Source organism: Ilyonectria robusta, assembly GCF_021365365.1.
Source record: "Ilyonectria robusta strain PMI_751 chromosome Unknown BGZ61scaffold_1, whole genome shotgun sequence".
NCBI lineage: Eukaryota > Fungi > Ascomycota > Sordariomycetes > Hypocreales > Nectriaceae > Ilyonectria > Ilyonectria robusta.
This window is the reverse complement of record NW_025764435.1, coordinates 5,033,782-5,054,023: the sequence shown is the minus strand read 5'-3', so window position 1 is coordinate 5,054,023 and position 20,242 is coordinate 5,033,782. Positions and strand designations below refer to the sequence as shown.

Here is a 20,242-nt window from a genome sequence, read left to right as displayed (position 1 = left end):
TGATGGTCCCGGTTGACTATCGTCACTTCACAGACCGTCATATCTCTCATCTTGTCTTTATCAGATAATCCATTGAATATCACCCAATTGAGCCCATTCATACACCAAGCGACACACCAAGTAACCAAGATGGCTGCACAATTCACCGCAGGCGGAGTAGCCATTATCACTGGCGGAGCTTCGGGGATTGGATTCTCACTCGCAAAGAAATGCCAGGGCTACGGCATGCGCGTGATAATCGCCGATCGGGACAACAATGCCCTCGAAGCCGCCGCCAAAACCTTGGGCGAAAATGTAACTCCGTTCAAGATGGATGTCGCGCAGACGGAGGGCTGGGAAGCTCTCAAGAAGACGGTGGACGAGAAGTTCGACGGCAAGTCTACGCATTCCCCACGACGCGACCTGGCATCTAACTAGATACATAGGCAGAGTCAATCTCCTGGCTCTTAATGCCGGCATGGGCCGGAAGGCATCGTGGGATGATACATCCGCATTTCAAGACACGTTTAACGTCAATATAATGGGCGTCGTCAATGGCATCGCCGCCTTCTTGCCATTGGTTGAGCGAGCTGCTTCCGATGGCAAAGCTGCCTCCATCGTCATCACAAATCCGCCAGGAAATCCGGCATACAACGCCTCAAAGGCTGCGGTCAAGTCAATTGCCGAACATCTCAGCTGGGACCTGCGAGACAAGAGCGTGTCGGTCCATCTGCTCGTCCCAGGGTGGACATTCACAGGAATGACGGGCAATGTGCCCAACGCAGGCAAGACGAAGCCAGATGGTGCCTGGTGGCCAGACCAGGTAGTCGAGTATCTCGAGAAGAAGATGCAGGAGGGGCAGTTCTGGGTGATATGCCCTGACAACGACGTGACGGAAGCTCTGGACAGGAAGCGAATGCTGTGGACTGCAGGCGACATGGTAGGAGGGAGGCCGCCGTTGACTCGGTGGAGGGAGGACTGGAAGGATAAGGCCAAAGAAGCGATTGACACCATGGAGCTCTAAGGGAAATGTGCGTATGTCCTGCATTCGGCCATGCACAATTCTAGTTCCATCTATCACAGGGTTCTATCCTAAAGAACAAAGAAATCTCATTTAATAGCATCCCACTCCGCTTGCAAGGCCTTAGACAGCAAGAGTAGTTGCTGGGTGTCCTGCCAAGTATCACCTGCAGAGTGGAAGTCGGCCACACTGATTCCCTTTGACATTGTCGCCGCTGCATCAATGCGAGCTTGTGCAGCATTCGCACCAGCTCCCGTCAAGTATCCGTTGCCCACCGCCGCGTTGCAATATCTCTGCCCGTAATCAGGGGATGCAGCCTCCGCTACGGATCCGCCAATGCCCATGATGATTGCATTCGTGTTGGCTGTCAGCCCTTGCATCAGCTGAATGGAGGCCATCTGGTTCTGCATATTCAGCACATCCAACGCTTGTTTCTGCTTTGCTGCCTGCCGGTTACATTGCTCGTTCATGGCTTCGTGGCGTTCTCGACAGTCTGTTCTTGCGGCCCAGTACTTTGAAAACTGGAGGAAGTCGCCTTTCTGGCATGCAGAGCTGAGCTCGTCTCTTGCTCGTCTGGTTTGCGTACAGCATCTGCAGCCGTCTGGGAGCGATGCGTACACTTGGTCCGTCAAGTCCTCGCCGACAAACGACTCCAACAGTGTGTCCTTGACATAATGTTCAAAGCACTCTTCACACAACCGAATTCCAGTCATATTTTCATCGCCCACGGCATAGAACTTGTTTCCATACCACTTCCGCTTATTAACAGGCTTCAATGCGTGCAAACCAGCATTGCAAGGCGGAGGCCAAGATGCAATGGCCTTTGCCACATGCTTTAGGCCATAGAAGTTGCCATGGCAGCTGTAACCGTGATGCAGCCAGTTTCGTAGCATAGTTCCACGCCACACGAGCGTGTTTTCAAAGTTGCTCGCATCTGACACGTCTGCATCTAGATCTTGAGCTTGTGCCAGGAAGCACATGCGGAGGACTCCGGGGCGCAGAGGCCTCGTTATAGGTGAGAAGAGATGGCCTGCTCCAAGGATCTCGACGGTGGCGCAATAGCAGAATGGGCAAACCTCAATCGAGGGGTACTCGGTAAAGCAGTACCACTTGTTTGTCTCGTCTTGCCCTTCAAGTGTTTCTTCTTCGACGCCTTCGACACCTTTACATGCGGGCAGAGTCGCACGCCCGACGAGGCAACGTCGCCAGACCTCATCATCTCCGGCTCGAATTGCGGCTTCCATGGCGAATGTCTCGACGATCCCTGCTAAATCGCATGTTGCAGTATCATAATATTGCAGTTCGATTTCGGTGTAGACATTGAAAAAAGGCTCCATGCTCGTTCCGTGAACTTTGTCCCAGTAGCAAGCCTGACACAAGACGCCCGACTTGCCTCCCACAGGTTCAAATGTGAAATGAGGGCCGTCGGAACCTTCTGGGACAATCCGGTTTCCCTTCCCCAGGCAGAACGGAAGAGCGGTTCTTTGCTTCGACTTGGATGAAAAGCGATCAAAGTCGGGTCGTTGATCTTCCAGATCGGCAATCAGCGCGCGAAAGAGGTATCCCCGAGCCCCAATGTCACAAAGCCAACCGCTGTCTGGGCTCTTCAGTACCAGGCCTCGCTCGAACGCGGTGCTGCGGATGAACAACTCAAAGCATGTCTTACAACACCCAAATCCATCGCCTCTGTTCGATTCGTAGTACTCGACAGGTTGCTCTACGAGGGTCCCTTTGCAGGTCGGCAAAGTACCGGCGAACTGTTCGAATTGAAGGAGAGGCACCACTGTGCCACTGGGTACACACTGCTGGTAGAAGATCTGTCGCACAGTGGGTAAGGCAAAATGGCAAGTCAACTTCTCGAAGCTGGCTTGTGGTGCATCTGGGTGTGATTCGGTCCTCTTGCGAAGCTGAAAATTACTCGCAAGATTCGGATATGGAGCAATGTAGGTTGAAAAGCACGCAGCGCACATGGAAAGGCTGTCTGCTCCCAAAGCCGGCTGGACTTGCTGAAGGACGTGAGCTTGAAGGATGTAGAACTGGATCAGGTCGACCGATGCTTCTTCATGCCGAGGGCATTTTTGTACTGCTGCTAGCAAAGAAACCGATGGCGGCTGAGCATGACTAGGCGTAGGATAGCTCGAATCGGTAGGCTGCGGAATAGCAGCGCTTCTCACGACATTCGTAGCTGCGCTTGCGGGAACCGGTGGTGGTGGAGGAGAGGACACAGCAGAAGGCAAATTTGGTCGACGATCATGGTTCACTGGTGGTGTCATTTGATTCGCCGGTGACGGTTGTTGTAGTTGATCGAGTGGCTGAGAGTACGATACTGCGGATGCTGGAGGGGGTTGGTGAGTGGCATCGGGAAGTGCCTGATGCAACGAGTTCATGTTGAAGGGTTGATGCGGTGGAAGAGGGGCCGGTTGCGGTGCATTATGGTGGACTGGTGACTGGTTTGGATGAGGTTGATGTGGTTGTTGGGGAGGGTGCTGTGCTGCTGCTGGTGGTGGAGGTGCATGAGATGTTGGAGTTTGCTGGTAGCCACCGTATTGTTGCTGGGGATGGCTCCCGTATTGGTTTTGATAGCTACCTGTGGAGTAGGATGGTTGTCCATTATTGTGATTCGGCTGGTAGCCCTGCTGAGGCGACTGTGGCGGTTGTTGATAGCCTCCTTGAGGTACATAGCTCTGCTGCTGTTGCTGATATCCCGCATGAGGTTGTGGGTGTCCCTGCTGTGGTTGCTGATATCCTTGCACTGGCTGCTGGTAACCTTGCAGTGGCTGATGTTGCGGATAGCCCGGTGTTGGTGGTGGCGCTTGCTGAGAATTGCCTTGAGGGGGTTGGTGATGGCTTCCTTGAGTGACTTGGTGATAGCTCCCTTGTGGTGGCTGTTGTGGCTGCTGCTTTTTTTGCTGTTTATACTGGCCATACATCCCCTGAGCATCCTGTACGGCGCCCTTGACCTGAGTCTTTGCTTTCTTCAAAAAGTCCATGTCTAGCCACGTACGCCACGGAGCTGCAAGGGAGCATGCCGTGTCTTGCTGGGCTTATCTTGGGAATGCACTGCTTTTTGAACAAAGCCGTAGATCGGCAATGCCGGTCTTGGAAGCAGGCACACTGCAAATAGACCGAGCTAGACTGGTTCACAGCGTGCCAATATTGGATCATCTCGATCAATGGTTGCAGAGCTCCAACGCCACAACTGAACTATTGTTTTCAGCTCGGAAATAGACTGGCCGAGTCCGCCAGCGAAACTGCAGCTAAGCCCAAAAGCTGCCAAGCGTGCGCCACTGGCTGACTCTTGACTTTATGCTTAGATAAGGCCATTAAATCGTGGTGTAGGGTATGTCAATTCGCTCCTGCACGTTGATTTCAAAGAGCCTCGGGATATAACTTTGATTTCTAGCTTTACCCAATCTCAATAATAAATTTATACAGTAATTAATTCAATAGAAAAATTAGGGAATCCTAAGGCATTACCACATCCCTAAAGTTCGGTCACTTTAAACATATTGCCTGTAGCCCCATTCGGTAGATGCCATCTCTGCATTCTTCAAGCAAGCGATTTTGCAAGGAATAAACTAGCTGACTCTTCAGGACACGGAGATCTTGAGGTTTGAGGAGAAGAGTATCGCAGATGAGGAAACCCATCAACTACGGACGGAGAGAATCCTCAACGACAGTGAGTCGAATAGCGGGAGATGGGCCAATATGCCTGACTATGACCCTGATCACGGAGATGGCCCTGTTCCTATCCTTATCCAGGCCCGGACTGCCATTGCACATGTTGAGGTTTTCTCTTCCGGAAACGAATACTCCCCACCAGAACATGGTCTTAAATAATGATTTTCAATTCGGGGTTCTTATGTGGAGGAGATAGTAGAGTGTAAAACAACATGTCAACTCTTTGGCTAATTCCTCGGTCTTAAACACGCGCTCCCTGTGTCCGATAAGGCTCTCTAGTAATTCGAACATCTACCCGCTAGAGCTGTCGCAATGGTCACCCAAATGGACAGCTCTGCAGTCTGTCCTTTTCAGCTGCTGCGCCAGTCCAGTTTCCCGAATTTCCTCTCCAGTCTTGCAGCACTCCTCAGTGAGGGTTTCAACAATCGACCACCCGGGATATATAATCATCTCAGCCCAAATTCGAAGTCCGGCTCCGTTGCTGTCTTGAAACTGAAAACAACGCCATGTAATGCAGTGTCTGTGCCTTTGGTCAATACAAAATCCGTATCTCTTTATTCTATCTACCGCGCTCTTGAAGTAAAAACTCCTAAATCTGGGTATTCGAGCAAATTCTTTTCGTTGACAGGCCATGAGATTTCGTGAGGAGGCGATTCCATCTGCGCCGGTTTGGCTCCATTTGGACTCCATTGGAACTCTTGGATTGCATAGCCCATCAACGGCCACCAGCTTTCAGGCAGAAACGACATGACGGCATCAAACTCCCGCTCCGCTGCCCCCTCAACCCACCACAGCACGTCGGCTTGCTTGACCAGCATGAAAAAATAGCCAACGATGACGAGCGTCCTAGGGTCCTCGGCTTCCAGCATCTCGACGAACCGTGGGGTGACGGTTGCCGGGAATTGAAGGAGTCTTCGATACCGCGGATTGCTGACCACAAGCGAAAGATGCGAGACGGCTCCCTGGTAGGCCGTCATGATGTCCTCGTCTTGCAAATATTCGGGCTCCATGTTCTCCAGTAAAAAGTCAAACCTATGCTGAGGAAATTCTTCTGTTTGAATGTCCAGTGGTGCAAACCGCCCCCAGATATTCTGGCCAATGAGGGTGTCCTGGAGCCAAGGCCACATGAGGCGGAAGAAGGCGCCGGCAGACTGGAACGGGTGGAACCAGTGTAATGGTAGCTGAGGCCCGGACTTGATGGTTAGAAAATCCTGGTTCATGGTTGTATGGAACAGGATCAGAGCGCAAGACACGATCATCGGGGCTGCGTTGGACTCGTTCAGGCCGAGTTGCACCTGTTCCTTGTGAGAGCGAATAGCCCGTATCATGTACTTGTGAGACGCTTCACAAATGTCCAAGTCGCGGGAGCCAAGACGTCGAAGGTGGAATGCCGAAAAGCCAAGAACGGCATCCATGACGGTGGCCGAATTCACGGCCATGTCGACGGTCCAGATGGACCAAAGCTTCTGGGCCGCTGAAGATTTAGCCGCCATCGTGTGATAGTGGTGAAAGAGGCGAAGGTCGAGAAGAGAGTCCCGAGGAGTGCCAACCGTCGCCGGGTAGGGGCAATAGTTGACAAGAGCTGTAGAGATGCGATCTGACGACGACAGGTTTGGCCCCCATGATCCTTGCAGTATGAGGGCCGGCAGAGCTTCTTCGGGAGAAGTGCTGCGCTCAAGAGGAGGTATTCGTATGCGTTGCTTGGGTCCACTGGTAGTAGTGCGGACCGTCTCGAAGTAGTTGCATTTGATCTCCTTCCTGATGCAATTCGAGCAAGCTGGTTGGGACTCATCGCACTGTCCGTTAGATCAGGTCCAGTCAGCACGCTGCCAGCCAAGTAGTGTCTGTTACGCAATCCCCAGGGCGTCCACTGCTGCAACTGACCTTGATCCGGCTCGCTTTACACGGCCTGCACCCTCTTCGGGACTTGCGATGGGGGCGTCGTACGCGTGGCGGCACAGCGCCCGAGGAGCCTGTGGACTCCGGGGTATCAGGCGCCGTCATTCTGGAAGAAGTCATGGGGGCGAAGATGGAGAGCTGATAGTGGGCGGATCTTGCAATCATTTAGCATCCAGCTCTATTTAGACGAACGTCCAGAGAGAAGAAGCACCCCGACACAGGACACAGGGCTCTCCCAATGACGACGACGGTGGCTCAGCAGCCCAAGCCTCCCTCGCCATGGCCCGCAATGTAAGCTTAATCTCTGTCCAATTGAATGCCTCTGAGTACGACGAGCGCGCTAAACAGCGTCGTGATGGAGCCGCTAATCCCTGTGAAGAAGAGCCTTAACCCAGGATGTGCAAGTGTTGGACCGCGTTTGATTGCATGGAGCCATAGCGTACAGGGGGGCATGAATCGACGAAGCACTCTGGGACATTCACTGCGTTGCCAAGACGGAATTCGAGAAATTTTGTTGTAGGAAACTTTGTCTAAATTATTCAATCGCTGTCGGCTTTCTATATGCGGATAAAAATACAAAGAAAAGCGAAAACGAAAAAACTGTTCATTATCGACTCCAACCAGTACATCCTGAAGCGCGCCAATCATTACCACCCAGTGACGCCCCCGATTCATGTCACTGCTCGCGTGAGCCCATCCCCACGGGCGGGATTCGGGCTCGCACGGAATTCGGGTTGTTTTCCTCCAAGACTCGGGTCGTCCGGATCTGCTTACTTGCGACGAGGAGCATCGTAGCCTCCCAGCTGCATCTCTGAATCGGTGCCGTCGATGCGTTCCTTGCCTGGGACACTCATGATCTTGGAAGGGTGGAACCAGTTGAAGACGATGGCCACGCCCGACATGAGCAGGATGTCGAAGATGTAAATGAAGACTTCCTTGGATTGGAGCACGCCGTCGCGGCCCATGATGTACTCGATGACTCGGAAGACGGATCGGACCAGGATGAGCATACTCGTGGCGTACAGGACCGTGAGAAGTCGTCGCCAGGGAACGGTGAGGGTCATGCTCTTCTCCGTAGGCTCGGCGTTGATGCGGCGGTGGAAAAGGACGGTGGTAATGATGAAGAGGCCGAAAAAGATGATTTGCACACCAAGACCCGCGATGATGATGGTTTCTCCCTGGCTTCTTGCATCTGCCGTATCTGCGTTTGCGAGCTTTGCGCCACCTGTTTCTACTTGTCAGCTACGGTTGCTGCTAGAATCTAACTAGTCAATGCGTCCACAGTCACTGACCTAGTGCTTGTGCTGCAATGGAAATGATGTCTCCAAGAACGAAGAACTTGGTCAACCGGCTCGGTCTGATGAATGAATGCTTCTGGGCCTCCAGGAGTACAATCAGACGGCCGAGGACCATGTAGATGGATGCGGCGAACAAGGTAGGTCCAAGCAGGAGCAGTAAAGCTTGGATAACATATGGTCCCCTGGTCCAATCGGGACTCTCTTTGGCGCCGATAGCCCTTCCAATACATCCAATCGCCTCGGCTGGCAGGGCTGTTAGCGACGATGCTTCTCACGTCGAGGCATCTGCAACTCTCTGCCATGGGGAAACCAACCAAGAGTGCCCACAAGAAACGGTATAAAGTACCAGTTCTTTGTCCGGATAATCTGCCAGGTGTGGAGTACCGCCGAAGCAGCAAATATAATGAGAAAAATGATGGCGGCCGCGAGGGACGGGTCATATTGATACAACTTCTTCTCAGCCATGGTTGCGTGGGTGACTAGGTGGTGAAGGGAGTAGCGTTTTCGGAACAAGTTTAGGTGGGATAAAAGGAGAATCGATGTATGCGAATGTAGTGATTTGTTTGAGCAATGGGCAATGGAATAGCCATTGTTTAAATACCCAACGTCTTCAGTTGAATCTAGTCCGAGGCCTCAATCACATAACAACGCCAGGGGGGCTGAGCGGGGGCGGATCTCAAAGAGGCAGCGAATGAGAAGGCCCGCAGTACGAGACGCAACATCAAGGGTGATTGTGCGTGCCATCGCATTTTCTTACACAGCCGCCGCGCAAACTAGCAAATGAAACTGGGGCCAGTACGAAAAATTGCAAAGGGGACAAAATACTGTGAAATTGATGACGTTTGATGCGCCGTTTAGCTTGAGCACCGCCCTCCCGATGGAGAGTGTGAGCCATTGAGAGAAGGCAGAGAGAGAGCATCCAATCGCTGCGCCGTTGAGATTGAGCACCGCCCTGTCAGGCGATACGACGGAGAATAGTAGCCACTGTGGGACTACAGAGAAAGTATCTAATTTCTGCGTTGAGCTCAAGCACTGCCTCCCTCGTCAAGGTGAATCCGGTTGACAGTGATAAGGCAACTTTTGCCAACTGAGGAGGGATATGAGTGAATGAGACAAAGTTGTATTGAGAATATCATTGACGGCGCATCTATTTCCGCCTGCTTTCCTACAAAAAGAGTATTGCTCATCTGTCCTATGTACCAGAGTCAAGGCGAAAGCATCCAATCTCTTCACCGTTTAATAAACCACTAAGAAATCCCAGAGAGAGAGTGTTCAATTTCTGCGTGTTTGGCTTACGCACCGCCTTGTCTAGGATAATCCCTTTGACAGTGCTAAAACGGTTTGGCGACCGACAGGATATCAGCAAATAAGCAAGAGTCATATCAAGAGTCGCATTATGGTGCATCGATTCTGCGTCAGAACTTAAAATATTCATAAAGGGAGGAGGCCCTATCCTGCTGTACTATATATCCTATAGGCAAGCTAAATAAGCTTAAAAAACATTATGTAAAACTTCGCGTGAAGGATCGTCGGCCGCGGCGTCCCAAAAAAAGCTGGGGCGCCGGCGGAGTGTGAAGAAGAGAAGAACCCGCTGCTGAATCCAGCACCCATCAATCATCGTGATGCATGATCCCGTTCATTCGTTTTCCCTTTTTAGTAGCTGGACTTGCACTTGTTGGAGTACACGTCCCACTTCTGTCCCTTGGGGCAGCCGCACACCTGCTTGTACTCGTCCCAGACCTTGCCGCCCTTGCAGGCACACTTCTTGGCGTAGTCGTCGTACCACATGCCGTCCTTCTTGCAGACGCACTTGCCGTACTTGTATGAGGCGTCCTTGCCACAGTCGGTCTCGCACTTGTAGCCGGTCCACTTCTGGCCCTTGGGGCAGACGCACTTCTTGCCGTACTCCTCGAAGACCTGGCCCTTGTTGTTGCAGACGCACTTGCCGTACTTGTACGAGGCGTCCTTACCGCAGTCGTACTCGCACTTGTAGCCAGTCCACTTGTATCCCTTGGCGCAAGAGCAGGACTGGTACTTGGCATCGTAGACCATCGTGGCCTTCTTGCAGACGCACTTGCCGTACTTGTAATCGGCGTCCTTGCCGCAGTCTACCTCGCACTTGTAGCCGGTCCACTTCTCGCCCTTGGGGCACGAGCAAGACTGGTACTTCTCGTCGTAGAGCATGTCCTTCTTGTTGCAGACGCACTTGCCGTACTTGTAGGTAGCATCCTTGCCGCAGACGTACTCGCACTTGTAACCGGTCCACTTCTGGCCACTGGGGCAAGAGCAGGACTTGTACTTGTTGTCGTAGAGCATGCCCTTCTTGTTGCAGACGCAAGCCTTCTGGTCCCAGTCGTAGTGGCCATCCTTGCCGCAGTCGTAGGTGCATTTCTTGCCATCGTAGATCTGACCCTTGGGGCAGGCGCAGGTCTTGCCGTACTGCTCGAAGATCATGCCCTTGGAGTTGCAGACACACTTGCCGTACTTGTAAGAGGCATCCTTGCCGCAGTCATACTCGCACTTGTAGCCGGTCCAGGTCTGTCCCTTGGGGCAGGAGCAGGACTTGTACTTGGAGTCGTAGACCATGGTCTTCTTGTTGCAGACACAGGCCTTCTGCTTCCAGTCGTAGGAAGCATCCTTGCCGCAGTCGTAGGTACACTTGCCGTAAGAGTAGATCTGACCCTTGGGGCAGACACACTTCTTGCCATACTCCTCGTAAGTCATACCGGAGGAGCGGCAGACGCACTTGCCGTACTTCCAGTCGGCATCCTTGCCGCAGTCATGCTCACACTTGCTGGTCTTGTCGTTCCAGTACTCGCCGTCGGGGCAAGAGCACTTCTTGGTGTCCGAGTCGTAGTCCATGTCGGACTTCTTGCAGACACACTTGCCGTACTTGTACTCGGCATCATAACCGCAGTTGGTCTCGCACTTGTAGGTCTTGGGGTTCCAGGTGGTGCCGGAGGGGCAAGAGCACGACTTGGAGTCTTCGTCGTAGCTCATGGCGGACTTCTTGCAGACGCACTTGCCGTACTTCCAGTCGGCATCGTAGCCACACTTGGGGGGCTCGTAGGCACCGCGGGCGTCGAGCTCGCCATCGACATCGCGGGCCTCGACAGCGGCGTTGTCAATGTCAGGGCTGGGAAGAGCGCTGACTGAGCTCAGAGTGAGCAGAGCACTCAGGAGGAGTTGCTTGAGAAGCATGATGGGCGAGAGATGGGTCTCGACACCGGGGAGTGAAAGATTGTGGGAGGTGTAGCAAAGAGAGAGGAGAAGAGCGAAGGTAGTCTCGGCGAGACGGTCGGTGATGAAAGACTGAGAGGAGGCTTTGTTGTTGAGGTGAGGATGATTTAGAAAACCGGATAGAGGAGGCGAAGAGTCGAGGTTATATAGTCGTTCAGAGAGGCTCAGAGAGTAGGATAATCTAAGTCTAGACGCCCGAGGGTCACTCATGTCTCTCCCTCTGACGGTCCATTGCCATGTCCAGCGATGAGGCTTGATAGTTGCACCCCATATTTGGAAGCTGACCTGGACTCCCGTCTAGACCCAACAAGCACAGCTCGTGAATACGAAGCTAGCTGAACAGAAGCAATTGTACTCGGTTGTACCAGTTTGCTCTTTGAATGCAGGCCGTCGGCTCGTGCAGGCGCCCGGAACAAGGGTATATTCAGCTCGCGGCGGCTTTTGATTGCTCGGAAATAGACCATTAGCTCATATTTTTAGGTGTATTAAACGCCTCGACGATGTATTCACCCGACCATGACAATGTTGGCCAACGATCATTTGCTGGTGGCGCTCCTTTGAAAAGCGGAAGCATACTTGGTGGCTGCCACCTGGGAATACGAGCTGCGGTCATCAAAGGCTAAACGCCTCCTCATCGAGCTCGTAGGTTATTTGCTGGCTCTGATTTTAGCAGCCAATGGTCGATTGATGTTGCATCCCGGTGCCTTGATCCGTTGAGGCGGCGCCACTCGGGTCACCGGCCTGCTAGGAGTAGCCAAGAGTAGCTAAGGAGCAGCTTGGGCCCTGGCTAGACATGTTAAAATCAGGGAGAGACAGGGCGAGACGCGGCAGACAAGCGGCAGAGAGGCGGCAGACAATAGTGAAGCCACATTCTGGGGTAAAAAGGCCCTGTGGCGCGTCGATTGGCCAGGCGGAAGCTGCATCCAGATGGTCCAGGCCGGATCGGCTTTAGGCGAGCTGAGCGAAGCGACGATCCGGGCGCTTGGGCTGTAAGGACGAGCGAGATTGTTGGGCGCGTATTGAAAAGAGAGTCGACGGCGCTTTGGGCTCGTCTGGCGGTGTCCTGTGATGGATTAAAGGGGCATGCAGCAGAGACAGCAGGTTTCAAAGCGACTTGGACCAGCCAGAAAGTGACTTAGAGCGACCAAAAGTGGCCGAGCCAGCCGTGACAATAGACCACAAGCAGCAGATTCGATCATGACCAGTTTCCAGGTTCCCCAATGCGGAGACATAATTAAGCGTTAGGCACAGCCGGCCTGAATGTAACCACACCTTTTGCCCGTTGCCGCGAGGACCTCGTTCCGGCCGCACCGACATCCGAAGGCCGATCGCCCGGGACCTGGTCAAGCGGGAGAAACCTGGTCAAGCGGGGTCGTGGTGCCGTCAGGGAGCCATCATCGGTCTGCAGGCACTCGTATTTGGGTGCGGCCATTTTGGGACTTCGGCTTTGGATGTTGTGCCGCCGCTGAGACAGCCGCGAGAATTGGCCGAGACACAAGAGACAACGACGAGAACTGGAACAGAGCTAACAGAGCTGGCAGAGCAAACAGAGCTAGCGAGTAGAGCTGGGCAGAGCTCCCCCAAAAAAAACTAAGCATACACACGTCCAGCCCATTCGGCTCGTACCCGTCAAGCCTCAACTGCCCCTGAAGCAGGCGCTGCGCTGGCAGTTCGCTCCACCGCCGCACGAGCTGACCTGGAGCTGAGGGCCAGCCCTACTGTCCTATTCGATGGTTGGGGTGAGACAGCATCTGCCGCGATGCAGGGAGGGCCTTCGCTGCTTGCTGCTCCGCGAGAAGCAGCAGCTGGACGAAGTGAGGGGTAACTTAGAGCAGAACAAGGATCATGAAAGAAGGAAAACGAGGACAGCAAGATGGGAAAAAATGGGTGTGCCGCCTAAAATTAGATGTGGCGTCCAAGGTGAGGGTGGGTATGACACCAGGAAATGGCAGTTGGGTGCCACTAAGACGGAGGCTGCATGGCTTCTCTTCCACTCTTCCACTCTTCCACTCTTCCACTCCTCCAACTTACCAACCAGCCGTTTCCATGCGGCACTTGGGTTTACAACGGTGCGTCTTTCCCACGCTGTGCAACCCGCGGTACGAGGAGCGCCGCACAATAATAGAGTAATAGAGTACAGGCCTTACCCCGATCGGTGGCCCACGGGGGACGAGTCCAGCAGCGTGTGCAACGCGGCGGAAACGGAATGGCCATTTCCAATCGACGATTGGATTTGGTAATTGTGACGTTGGACCAACACATCGCCCAGCCAATATTCTCCCGCTCGGGCTGATCTTGTACAAGTCATCGATCCGTATTCCGTCCGTTCCAGACGCTAATGCAGGTGTTCTGACTGCGTGCGCTGATCAAAAGCGGGCTACACGCGAAGGGGGAAAGACGCAAACGAAACAAAAAGAAACAAAAGCTGGCCAGGCCCTGGTTGATCCCACGCCGGCGAGTGATGGACCACACGGGGTGCATTCATTCATGCAGGTGAGAATTTCTTATTCTCTCTCTTTTTTGCATCCGCTTCCGCTTCCCGGTCGTCCAGTTCCTATTCACTCTCGTCACGTCTCCTCTCCGTCGTCCACTCTGAGTTGCCCCAACCCCATCCCATGATGCGTCCACCTACACTGCCCCCTCTAGTGCCACCTCGGGTAGCCAGAGTTATCAAACAACCTTTTAATAAACTTTCAGCCCGTGTACCGTTAAACTCAGCCTTATGGACGGAGCTGCAATGGATTATTCTCGCCAAGCCGCTGGGGGAATGGGGCCCGGATCTCGCAAAGCCGGCTGGCCTAGTCAGGATTCACTGGCGAGCCTCGACTTCATGCCATGGCAGGCTTGCTTGCTTGCCCTGTGTTGACATCCGATTGGACGCCTTGCCAGCTGTCTGGGCGGCCGATGGCTGCTTTTTCCAGTGACGTTTTGATTCAGAATCACGCTCTGCTGGGACTAAAGTCTTTCAGCTAATCCAATGTCCTCGTCCCAAGTGTCGGACAGCACGCGCCTGCATCTAATCCCCGAATTATTGACGCCTCGTGGAGCCCGGCGTAACAAGGGGAGGCTGGATGAGGCGACACATGATCCATTCGCCGACCTGGGCTTGGATATCAGGCTACGGGAGCATTTCAGCCCGGCCTTGTGGCAGTCGCTACGGTCAGCCATGCCGATGGTCCGCAGCGGCAAAAGTTCTCCGTTCCCCCTCTCCTGTCCAAGATGATGATGATTGGATTGAGGGGATTGAGCCTGTACAACGTGCTGGCCGTGAATTGCTCAGTGTGGAAGTCGTTGCGACCTCGCTTGCTTCCACGTTGTATTCTGCTGACCCTACTACCCAACATGACCATGATAATCAGTAGACATGGTAAGCTCACCGTCAAGTCTCGTAAGACTCACAGCGACGATCCGTGCCTGGTGCATATCTGAGAAACCTTGCCCTTTTTGGTTCACTACGAGCACTGCCTTCCCGGATACTCCGTTCACGCCCATTCTGCCGCAGGTGCATCCGATAGTTCGTTTACCAACGAATAGAATACCGGCGGCCTACTTCGGCTACAGCCTTATGCATGGTAGCTTTTTCCTGACCGCAATCGTATGATTTCTCCCCTCCTTCGGACAGAAACTAGTTCATGCCAGCTGGTGTGTTCTTATTTCGACAGATGGGAGCGCCTCTGCAATGGGGTTACATGCCGTTGTTCGGCCATGTGTTGTGGATGAACTTCACGTGGCGTGAGAGGTGTTGAATTGAAAGCAGTTGGAAATTGACAAAAGACGTTCAGCTCTTGGATTCACACTCATGACACCAAGTACCCCAGATCCCGTGGTCATACCTGACTGAGGATATATGCACTTGATTCTTAGCGTTTTCGGCAGTTGGGATTAATGTGGGTTTGCACTAAGTCCCAGGCCAACATAAGCGAGGCCAACGATGACCACCATGTACGGAGTGTACGGAGTACGGGTGCTTATGGTTTCGCCAATGGGAAAAGACAGTGTGAACCACGGGCCTTGTCCTGGGTGTAAGAAGCAGTCGTGTGATCCAGAGCTCCCTGCTTAAGTATGATGTCAAATGCAAGAGGCTATCACCATTATAAGGAGCTACGTAACAATATCAGTTGAGGCTTGCGGGCTTGGTACCCGGGTTCAGGCGGTCACCAATTTCAAACTCGAGGGTTTCATACGCCCCCTCTCTAGGTTATGAGATTCAATAATGACGATTCCAACTAGTTGTTGTTTTCTTATCTGTGATATGAGATAAGATCAAGTGGTGGATGAGAAATTCCATCAAGTAAGCTTACCCTATACCCAATCAGACATTTGGTGCTCCGTACTTTTATGCATGAAAATAAAACAGACAAGACCATGATGAGATAAGCACGGTAAATTTATGGTAAAATGACGGCTTGAGGCTAAGCTGTAAGAGATGGTTGAAGGCTGGAAAGAACTGCTGCGCCTCAATTGTCCGTGAAAATCAGAGGCTTCCTCTGTACTGCGCCCCCTCTCCTACCCTGCACACCAAAAATGCTTTATTATTCCGTCTCCCTCTACGGAGTACGTAGTAAAGCGCACCACTTTGCTTAAATGAAATATCTGAGCAATTTGGCCGTGCGTATCAAGACATGGTAATTTTCTTTTAGGTGTGTGATGACCGAGGCTGTCTTTGCCGAGATTATAGAGATCCGCTTCACGACCGACGAGTGCCATGTGCTTGCTCACACACAAGACGGAAGGAAATTAGCATGGATGAATTAGAATATGCTTAATTATAGGGGTTTAGTATAGCGCGATTGAGAAGGATTCAGGGTTGCAGCCCAGACCAGGTCGCTATATTTTGGGAGGCTTGTGATATGGCTTGGACGATATGGGAAGTCACCCGCGCTGGCATTCAGGAGGTGGCATTTGTGAATTGACCAGCCGCTTCATGTGGGAATCTCAGAAGCATAGGTAGATATTAAATGCCTGCAAAGAGGCATATCGTCTAGATGCACATGCGTCATGGTTCGTCCTGGCTCGTCCTGGCGAGTGGTAGTTTAATGATAAGGACAGCGCCCGATCATTTTGACAGCTGAATGGTGCATGTGATGGCCCTAATATTCTAATATTAGCAAGTAAAAGTCTCGCGCTGTACCCACTTGGGAGGCAATCAGATCACGGCATTTTGGTGGCAATCCTAGGTCGATCGGACTTTTCGGATAGCGCGGGTCGGCCAGATCACAGCACGACCACGACAAGCCCAAGACTAAGCCAGGATGGACGCGGAAATCGCCATGGCCCTGTATTTCACATGCTTGGCCAGTTGAGCCGCATCACGGACACTCTTGGCGACAACCCCTGTCGCCAGCTCTTGGTTCCTCGGCACTTCACCGCGTCGTCAGGTGACGGCCACGATGGATCTGGCAGGTGGCACCATCGTGACGAGTCTGTCCCCGGCGACGATAAAGCAGAATCCATCACAGGGGAAGAGTCAGTCGAGAAGTGGGCGTCACGTCATTTGTCGGGCCTTCAACCCGAGCCCAGCTGGCCGGCGATTCCGAGTAAATCACTCCAGACAAGGGTTTAGATGATATATATGTACGCCGTCGACCGAATGCGTAGATTCTCCTGTGGCCAAGAAACCAAGTCGCTGGTTCATCTAGATCCTCACCGACCCCGAGTCGTAGATTGCTTAACCCCTGGAACGCAACCCCCCCATCCGCATCAGCCCATGATTCATGGAACCCAAGGAGTCATGAGCGACGACGAAACGCTCGGCCCCTGTCCAAGTCGTCGGTCTGTCTTGAATCTCCTGCTCGACCAGGCCCGCGTCGACGACTCTGTTTTGCACCATCAGTACCGTGGCAAGGGAACTCCCGAGGATCCCTTCATTGTAGCTTGGATACCGGACGATACGGGAAATCCTCATAATTGGCCGAAATGGCTGCGTTGGATGATAACCATGGTTTCGGCCATGACGTGTTTTGTTGTTGCTTTCAGTTCGAGCGCATACACAGGTAAGTCTGGGGAGTATCACTGATGAATGGCGGCTAATAATCGAACTAGGAACTATGACGGAACTGATGATACACTTTGAAGCCAGCCAGACGTTGATCACCGGAGGCGTCTCATTATACGTTTTGGGCTTTGCCCTTGGCCCTCTCATTTGGGCACCGCTTTCCGAGATATATGGCCGACAAATTGTCTTCTGCGTCAGCTACGGCGCCTATGCCGTGTTCAGCGCTGCATGCACAGCAGACCGAAATGTCGCGACTCTCTTGGTTCTGCGATTCTTCGCGGGCGCGTTCGGCTCGTCGCCACTTACAAACGCCGGAGGTGTCATCTCGGACGTGTTCGAGGCCAATGAGCGCAGCATTGCCATGGGCGTCTTCTCGCTTGCTCCGGCTATGGGACCTACAATGGGCCCTTTTATTGGAGGCTATCTCGGCATGGATGAGGGGTGGAGATGGGTTAGTTTTCAGATTATATGTGGAGTTTGGACTTTGTAGCTGACTGATCGGTAGGTTATGGGCTTGATGGCCATTCTCGCGGGCTTTTCTTGGATGCTAGGCGTCTCCTTGGTCCCCGAAACCTACGCCCCTGTGATTCTCAGGAAACGCAGCCGAGTTCTTTCAACCGAGACGGGCAAGGTCTTCAAGACCGAACTTGAAGTGCAAGACGCGAACACATCGGCATCCAAGATCCTCAGAACCGCCCTCATTCGGCCCTTCGCCCTGCTCTTCGCCGAGCCCATCGTCCTCATCCTGTCGATCTACACCGCCATCCTCTACGGCACGTTGTACATGCTCTTTGGAGCGTACCCGGTCGTGTTCCAGCTCGAGAGGGGCTGGACTCCTGGCAAGGGAGGCCTGGCATTTCTGGGCATTGCCGTGGGCATGTTCGCCGCCGTACCTACTGTCGCATTGATAAATCGCTGGTATATCAAGAAGTCGGCCGAGGTTCCCGACGGTGCGCTCGTGCCCGAGTTGCGTTTGCCGGGAGGCATGATTGGCAGCATCTCGCTCCCGGCTGGAATGTTTTGGTTTGCCTGGTGAGTCTCAACACTGACAATGATTGGCATGCCGTCTAACTTCATCTACCAACAGGACAACATACCGCTCCGTACACTGGATGTCTCCCGTCGCAGCTGGCGTGCCGTTTGGATTCGGCTTGACACTTATTTTCACCGCCGTCTTCAGCTATCTCATCGACGCCTACACCATCTACGCGGCGTCTGCACTCGCCGCCAACACCGTGCTGCGGTCGCTATTCGGAGCCGCATTCCCCATGTTCACGAAGCAAATGTACGATAAGCTCGGGACGCAATGGGCGAGCTCGCTCCCTGCGTTTCTTGCTCTTGCATGTATCCCGGTGCCGTTTGTTTTATGGAAACACGGACCGGCGATACGGAAGAAGTGCAAGTACGCCGCAAGGGCTGCTGCTGCGGCGGAATTAGATGATAGAATTGAGAGCAGCTAAGGGAGGGATAGAATAGAACTATAGATTTAGAGAGCAATAACTAGACTGACTTTATTTTAATACTGTATTCCAGAGCAGTTCTTTTTCAAGTGTCTATAGAAATGGGCTGAGCTGAGCAGCTCACCAACTCGCTGATGGTGCGAGGCATGGTGCCGTGAGGGCGGTAGTGTGAGCGAAAACAACAAAGATAAGCCTAAAAATGGATGTTAGATTGGCGATACAAGCTGGATGACCTTGATCAATACCCAGTTCTCGAAGACAAGGATTTCAGAGCCGGTCACCAATGCGAAATAGTGAGCAAGACAGTGAAAATCACTGTGAATTAGGGGGCCCGATCCATGGATGGCTGAGACACGTCGCCAGCGTTGGTTGGCTGGGCTGGACCAGCGTCTCAGGCGTCATCTAATCGTACGGTTTGGGGGCTGCAGGACCTCGCGACGCTTCAAGAACTCGACCAGGGTCTACTGATGGTCAAAAATGAAGAACGATAGTGTGATGTAATTCTTTTTGTAATTATTTACTCCCTGATATATTGAACTGGTCTTGTGACAACAGCTAGGTTGCGGTGCTGATTGAACAGCATACTGCCCAACATCGGCGCCAATCTATGACAGGAAGAGCTTCCATTATCCTAAGAACTAATCAATACAAAGTTCACACATCAATCAGACACGGTAAAGTGCGCGGTCCAAATAATTGCTTTTCTATGTATAAAACACACATCCTTCAGACAGTTTTCGCCCACTCCAGCTCGCTGGGTTCCTTCCAATAATTTGTCCCACTTGGCGAAAATCCCATCTTTTCCAACACCCTTCCGCTCTGGCTATTCTCTCTCTCCGTCTCGGCGATGAACCTCGTCGCACCTCTTTCAGTGGTGGCCCACTGCATAACTGCTTCTGCGGCTTCCTTGGCTAGGCCTTGTCCCCAATAATCCTGGCTTAAACCGTAGCGAAGCTCAATCATTTCCAGCCATGGGGGCAATGGTGGATCGTCTTCTGTCCGAGCCGGCATGGACGTCGTGGTGGCGTCGCGTACCCCCGCGTAGCCAATCCATGTGATAGGATCTAGAGTCTGTTCATCGGACTGAACTAGCTGATTATAATCGTCTCCTTCAAAAATTCGCAACTCCTGCGGTGACCCCAATGATCTTCCCTTGTCAAGCCCGCCATTGTCCATCGATGCACGGAGACCAACCGCAAAATCACCCATTCCTCTCTTTCCCCAACGATGAACAACGTCTTTCAAGACCATCTCATGAGTCTTTTCTTTGCTCCAGTTCATCGGAGGAAGATGATGACCAAAGGCAGTCTTGCAAAATAGTGCATTTGCATGTAGGCTGGCGTAAAGAGCGCAATATGACGGAAGAGAGATGGCGGTAGGTGTGGGCACGATGACGAGGCGGGAGGTGAGGAGAAGAAAGGGAACATGAGGGGATATAGGCTGAGAAGATGCCATCATCGTATTCATAGTTGTGGTAGGACTGAGTCTGTTCAACGTCGTAGCTTGGTGAGTGTTGAAAAATGATGAGATTTGTCGCCCGATTGAGTGGATGTGGCTCAGCCAAGAGTCAGCGCTAATAATTATTGCAGGAACATTAATACTCCATGCCGGAAGAGCACCAATTTTATTTATTAGTAACTGACAAGGAGTTGCAAATCATCGTCTCATC

General features: G+C 52.7%; 9 protein-coding genes across 9 annotated transcripts; 3 read left to right on the top strand and 6 right to left on the bottom strand.

Annotated features, from left to right (window-relative positions):
- The first annotated feature begins 36 nt into the window (after positions 1–36).
- Positions 37–1,112, top strand: BGZ61DRAFT_502268 (uncharacterized protein). Its single transcript, XM_046251726.1, has 2 exons — positions 37–373; positions 426–1,112. The coding sequence occupies exons 1-2, from the start codon at positions 130–132 to the stop codon at positions 1,001–1,003; spliced, it is 822 nt and encodes a 273-aa protein (XP_046113220.1). The 5' UTR covers positions 37–129; the 3' UTR covers positions 1,004–1,112.
- Positions 1,090–3,273, bottom strand: BGZ61DRAFT_583326 (uncharacterized protein; the record flags this gene model as incomplete). Its single annotated transcript, XM_046256316.1, has 1 exon — positions 1,090–3,273. One exon carries the CDS (start codon positions 3,271–3,273, stop codon positions 1,090–1,092), a length of 2,184 nt encoding a protein of 727 aa, XP_046113219.1.
- A 110-nt stretch (positions 3,274–3,383) lies between these two features.
- BGZ61DRAFT_526401 (uncharacterized protein) lies at positions 3,384–3,941 on the bottom strand (the record flags this gene model as incomplete). Its single annotated transcript, XM_046252948.1, has 1 exon — positions 3,384–3,941. One exon carries the CDS (start codon positions 3,939–3,941, stop codon positions 3,384–3,386), a length of 558 nt encoding a protein of 185 aa, XP_046113218.1.
- Positions 3,942–5,244: 1,303 nt separating this feature from the next.
- Positions 5,245–6,685, bottom strand: BGZ61DRAFT_489336 (uncharacterized protein; the record flags this gene model as incomplete). The annotated part of the gene is made up of 2 exons (XM_046250206.1): positions 5,245–6,477; positions 6,566–6,685. The coding sequence occupies 2 exons, from the start codon at positions 6,683–6,685 to the stop codon at positions 5,245–5,247; spliced, it is 1,353 nt and encodes a 450-aa protein (XP_046113217.1).
- A 665-nt stretch (positions 6,686–7,350) lies between these two features.
- BGZ61DRAFT_489335 (RTA1 like protein-domain-containing protein) lies at positions 7,351–8,343 on the bottom strand (the record flags this gene model as incomplete). Its single annotated transcript, XM_046250205.1, has 3 exons — positions 7,351–7,805; positions 7,873–8,121; positions 8,193–8,343. 3 exons carry the CDS (start codon positions 8,341–8,343, stop codon positions 7,351–7,353), a joined length of 855 nt encoding a protein of 284 aa, XP_046113216.1.
- Positions 8,344–9,531: 1,188 nt separating this feature from the next.
- Positions 9,532–11,079, bottom strand: BGZ61DRAFT_471756 (uncharacterized protein; the record flags this gene model as incomplete). The annotated part of the gene is made up of 1 exon (XM_046248257.1): positions 9,532–11,079. One exon carries the CDS (start codon positions 11,077–11,079, stop codon positions 9,532–9,534), a length of 1,548 nt encoding a protein of 515 aa, XP_046113215.1.
- A 966-nt stretch (positions 11,080–12,045) lies between these two features.
- BGZ61DRAFT_471755 (uncharacterized protein) lies at positions 12,046–13,779 on the top strand (the record flags this gene model as incomplete). Its single annotated transcript, XM_046248256.1, has 6 exons — positions 12,046–12,107; positions 12,364–12,677; positions 12,729–12,932; positions 13,039–13,187; positions 13,252–13,611; positions 13,765–13,779. The coding sequence occupies 6 exons, from the start codon at positions 12,046–12,048 to the stop codon at positions 13,777–13,779; spliced, it is 1,104 nt and encodes a 367-aa protein (XP_046113214.1).
- Positions 13,780–16,849: 3,070 nt separating this feature from the next.
- Positions 16,850–18,573, top strand: BGZ61DRAFT_526398 (major facilitator superfamily domain-containing protein; the record flags this gene model as incomplete). The annotated part of the gene is made up of 4 exons (XM_046252947.1): positions 16,850–17,111; positions 17,161–17,564; positions 17,619–18,145; positions 18,201–18,573. 4 exons carry the CDS (start codon positions 16,850–16,852, stop codon positions 18,571–18,573), a joined length of 1,566 nt encoding a protein of 521 aa, XP_046113213.1.
- A 623-nt stretch (positions 18,574–19,196) lies between these two features.
- Positions 19,197–20,138, bottom strand: BGZ61DRAFT_440014 (GNAT domain-containing protein). The gene has a single exon (XM_046244433.1). The coding sequence runs from the start codon at positions 20,038–20,040 to the stop codon at positions 19,300–19,302; it is 741 nt and encodes a 246-aa protein (XP_046113212.1). The 5' UTR covers positions 20,041–20,138; the 3' UTR covers positions 19,197–19,299.
- Between the last annotated feature and the right edge of the window lie 104 nt (positions 20,139–20,242).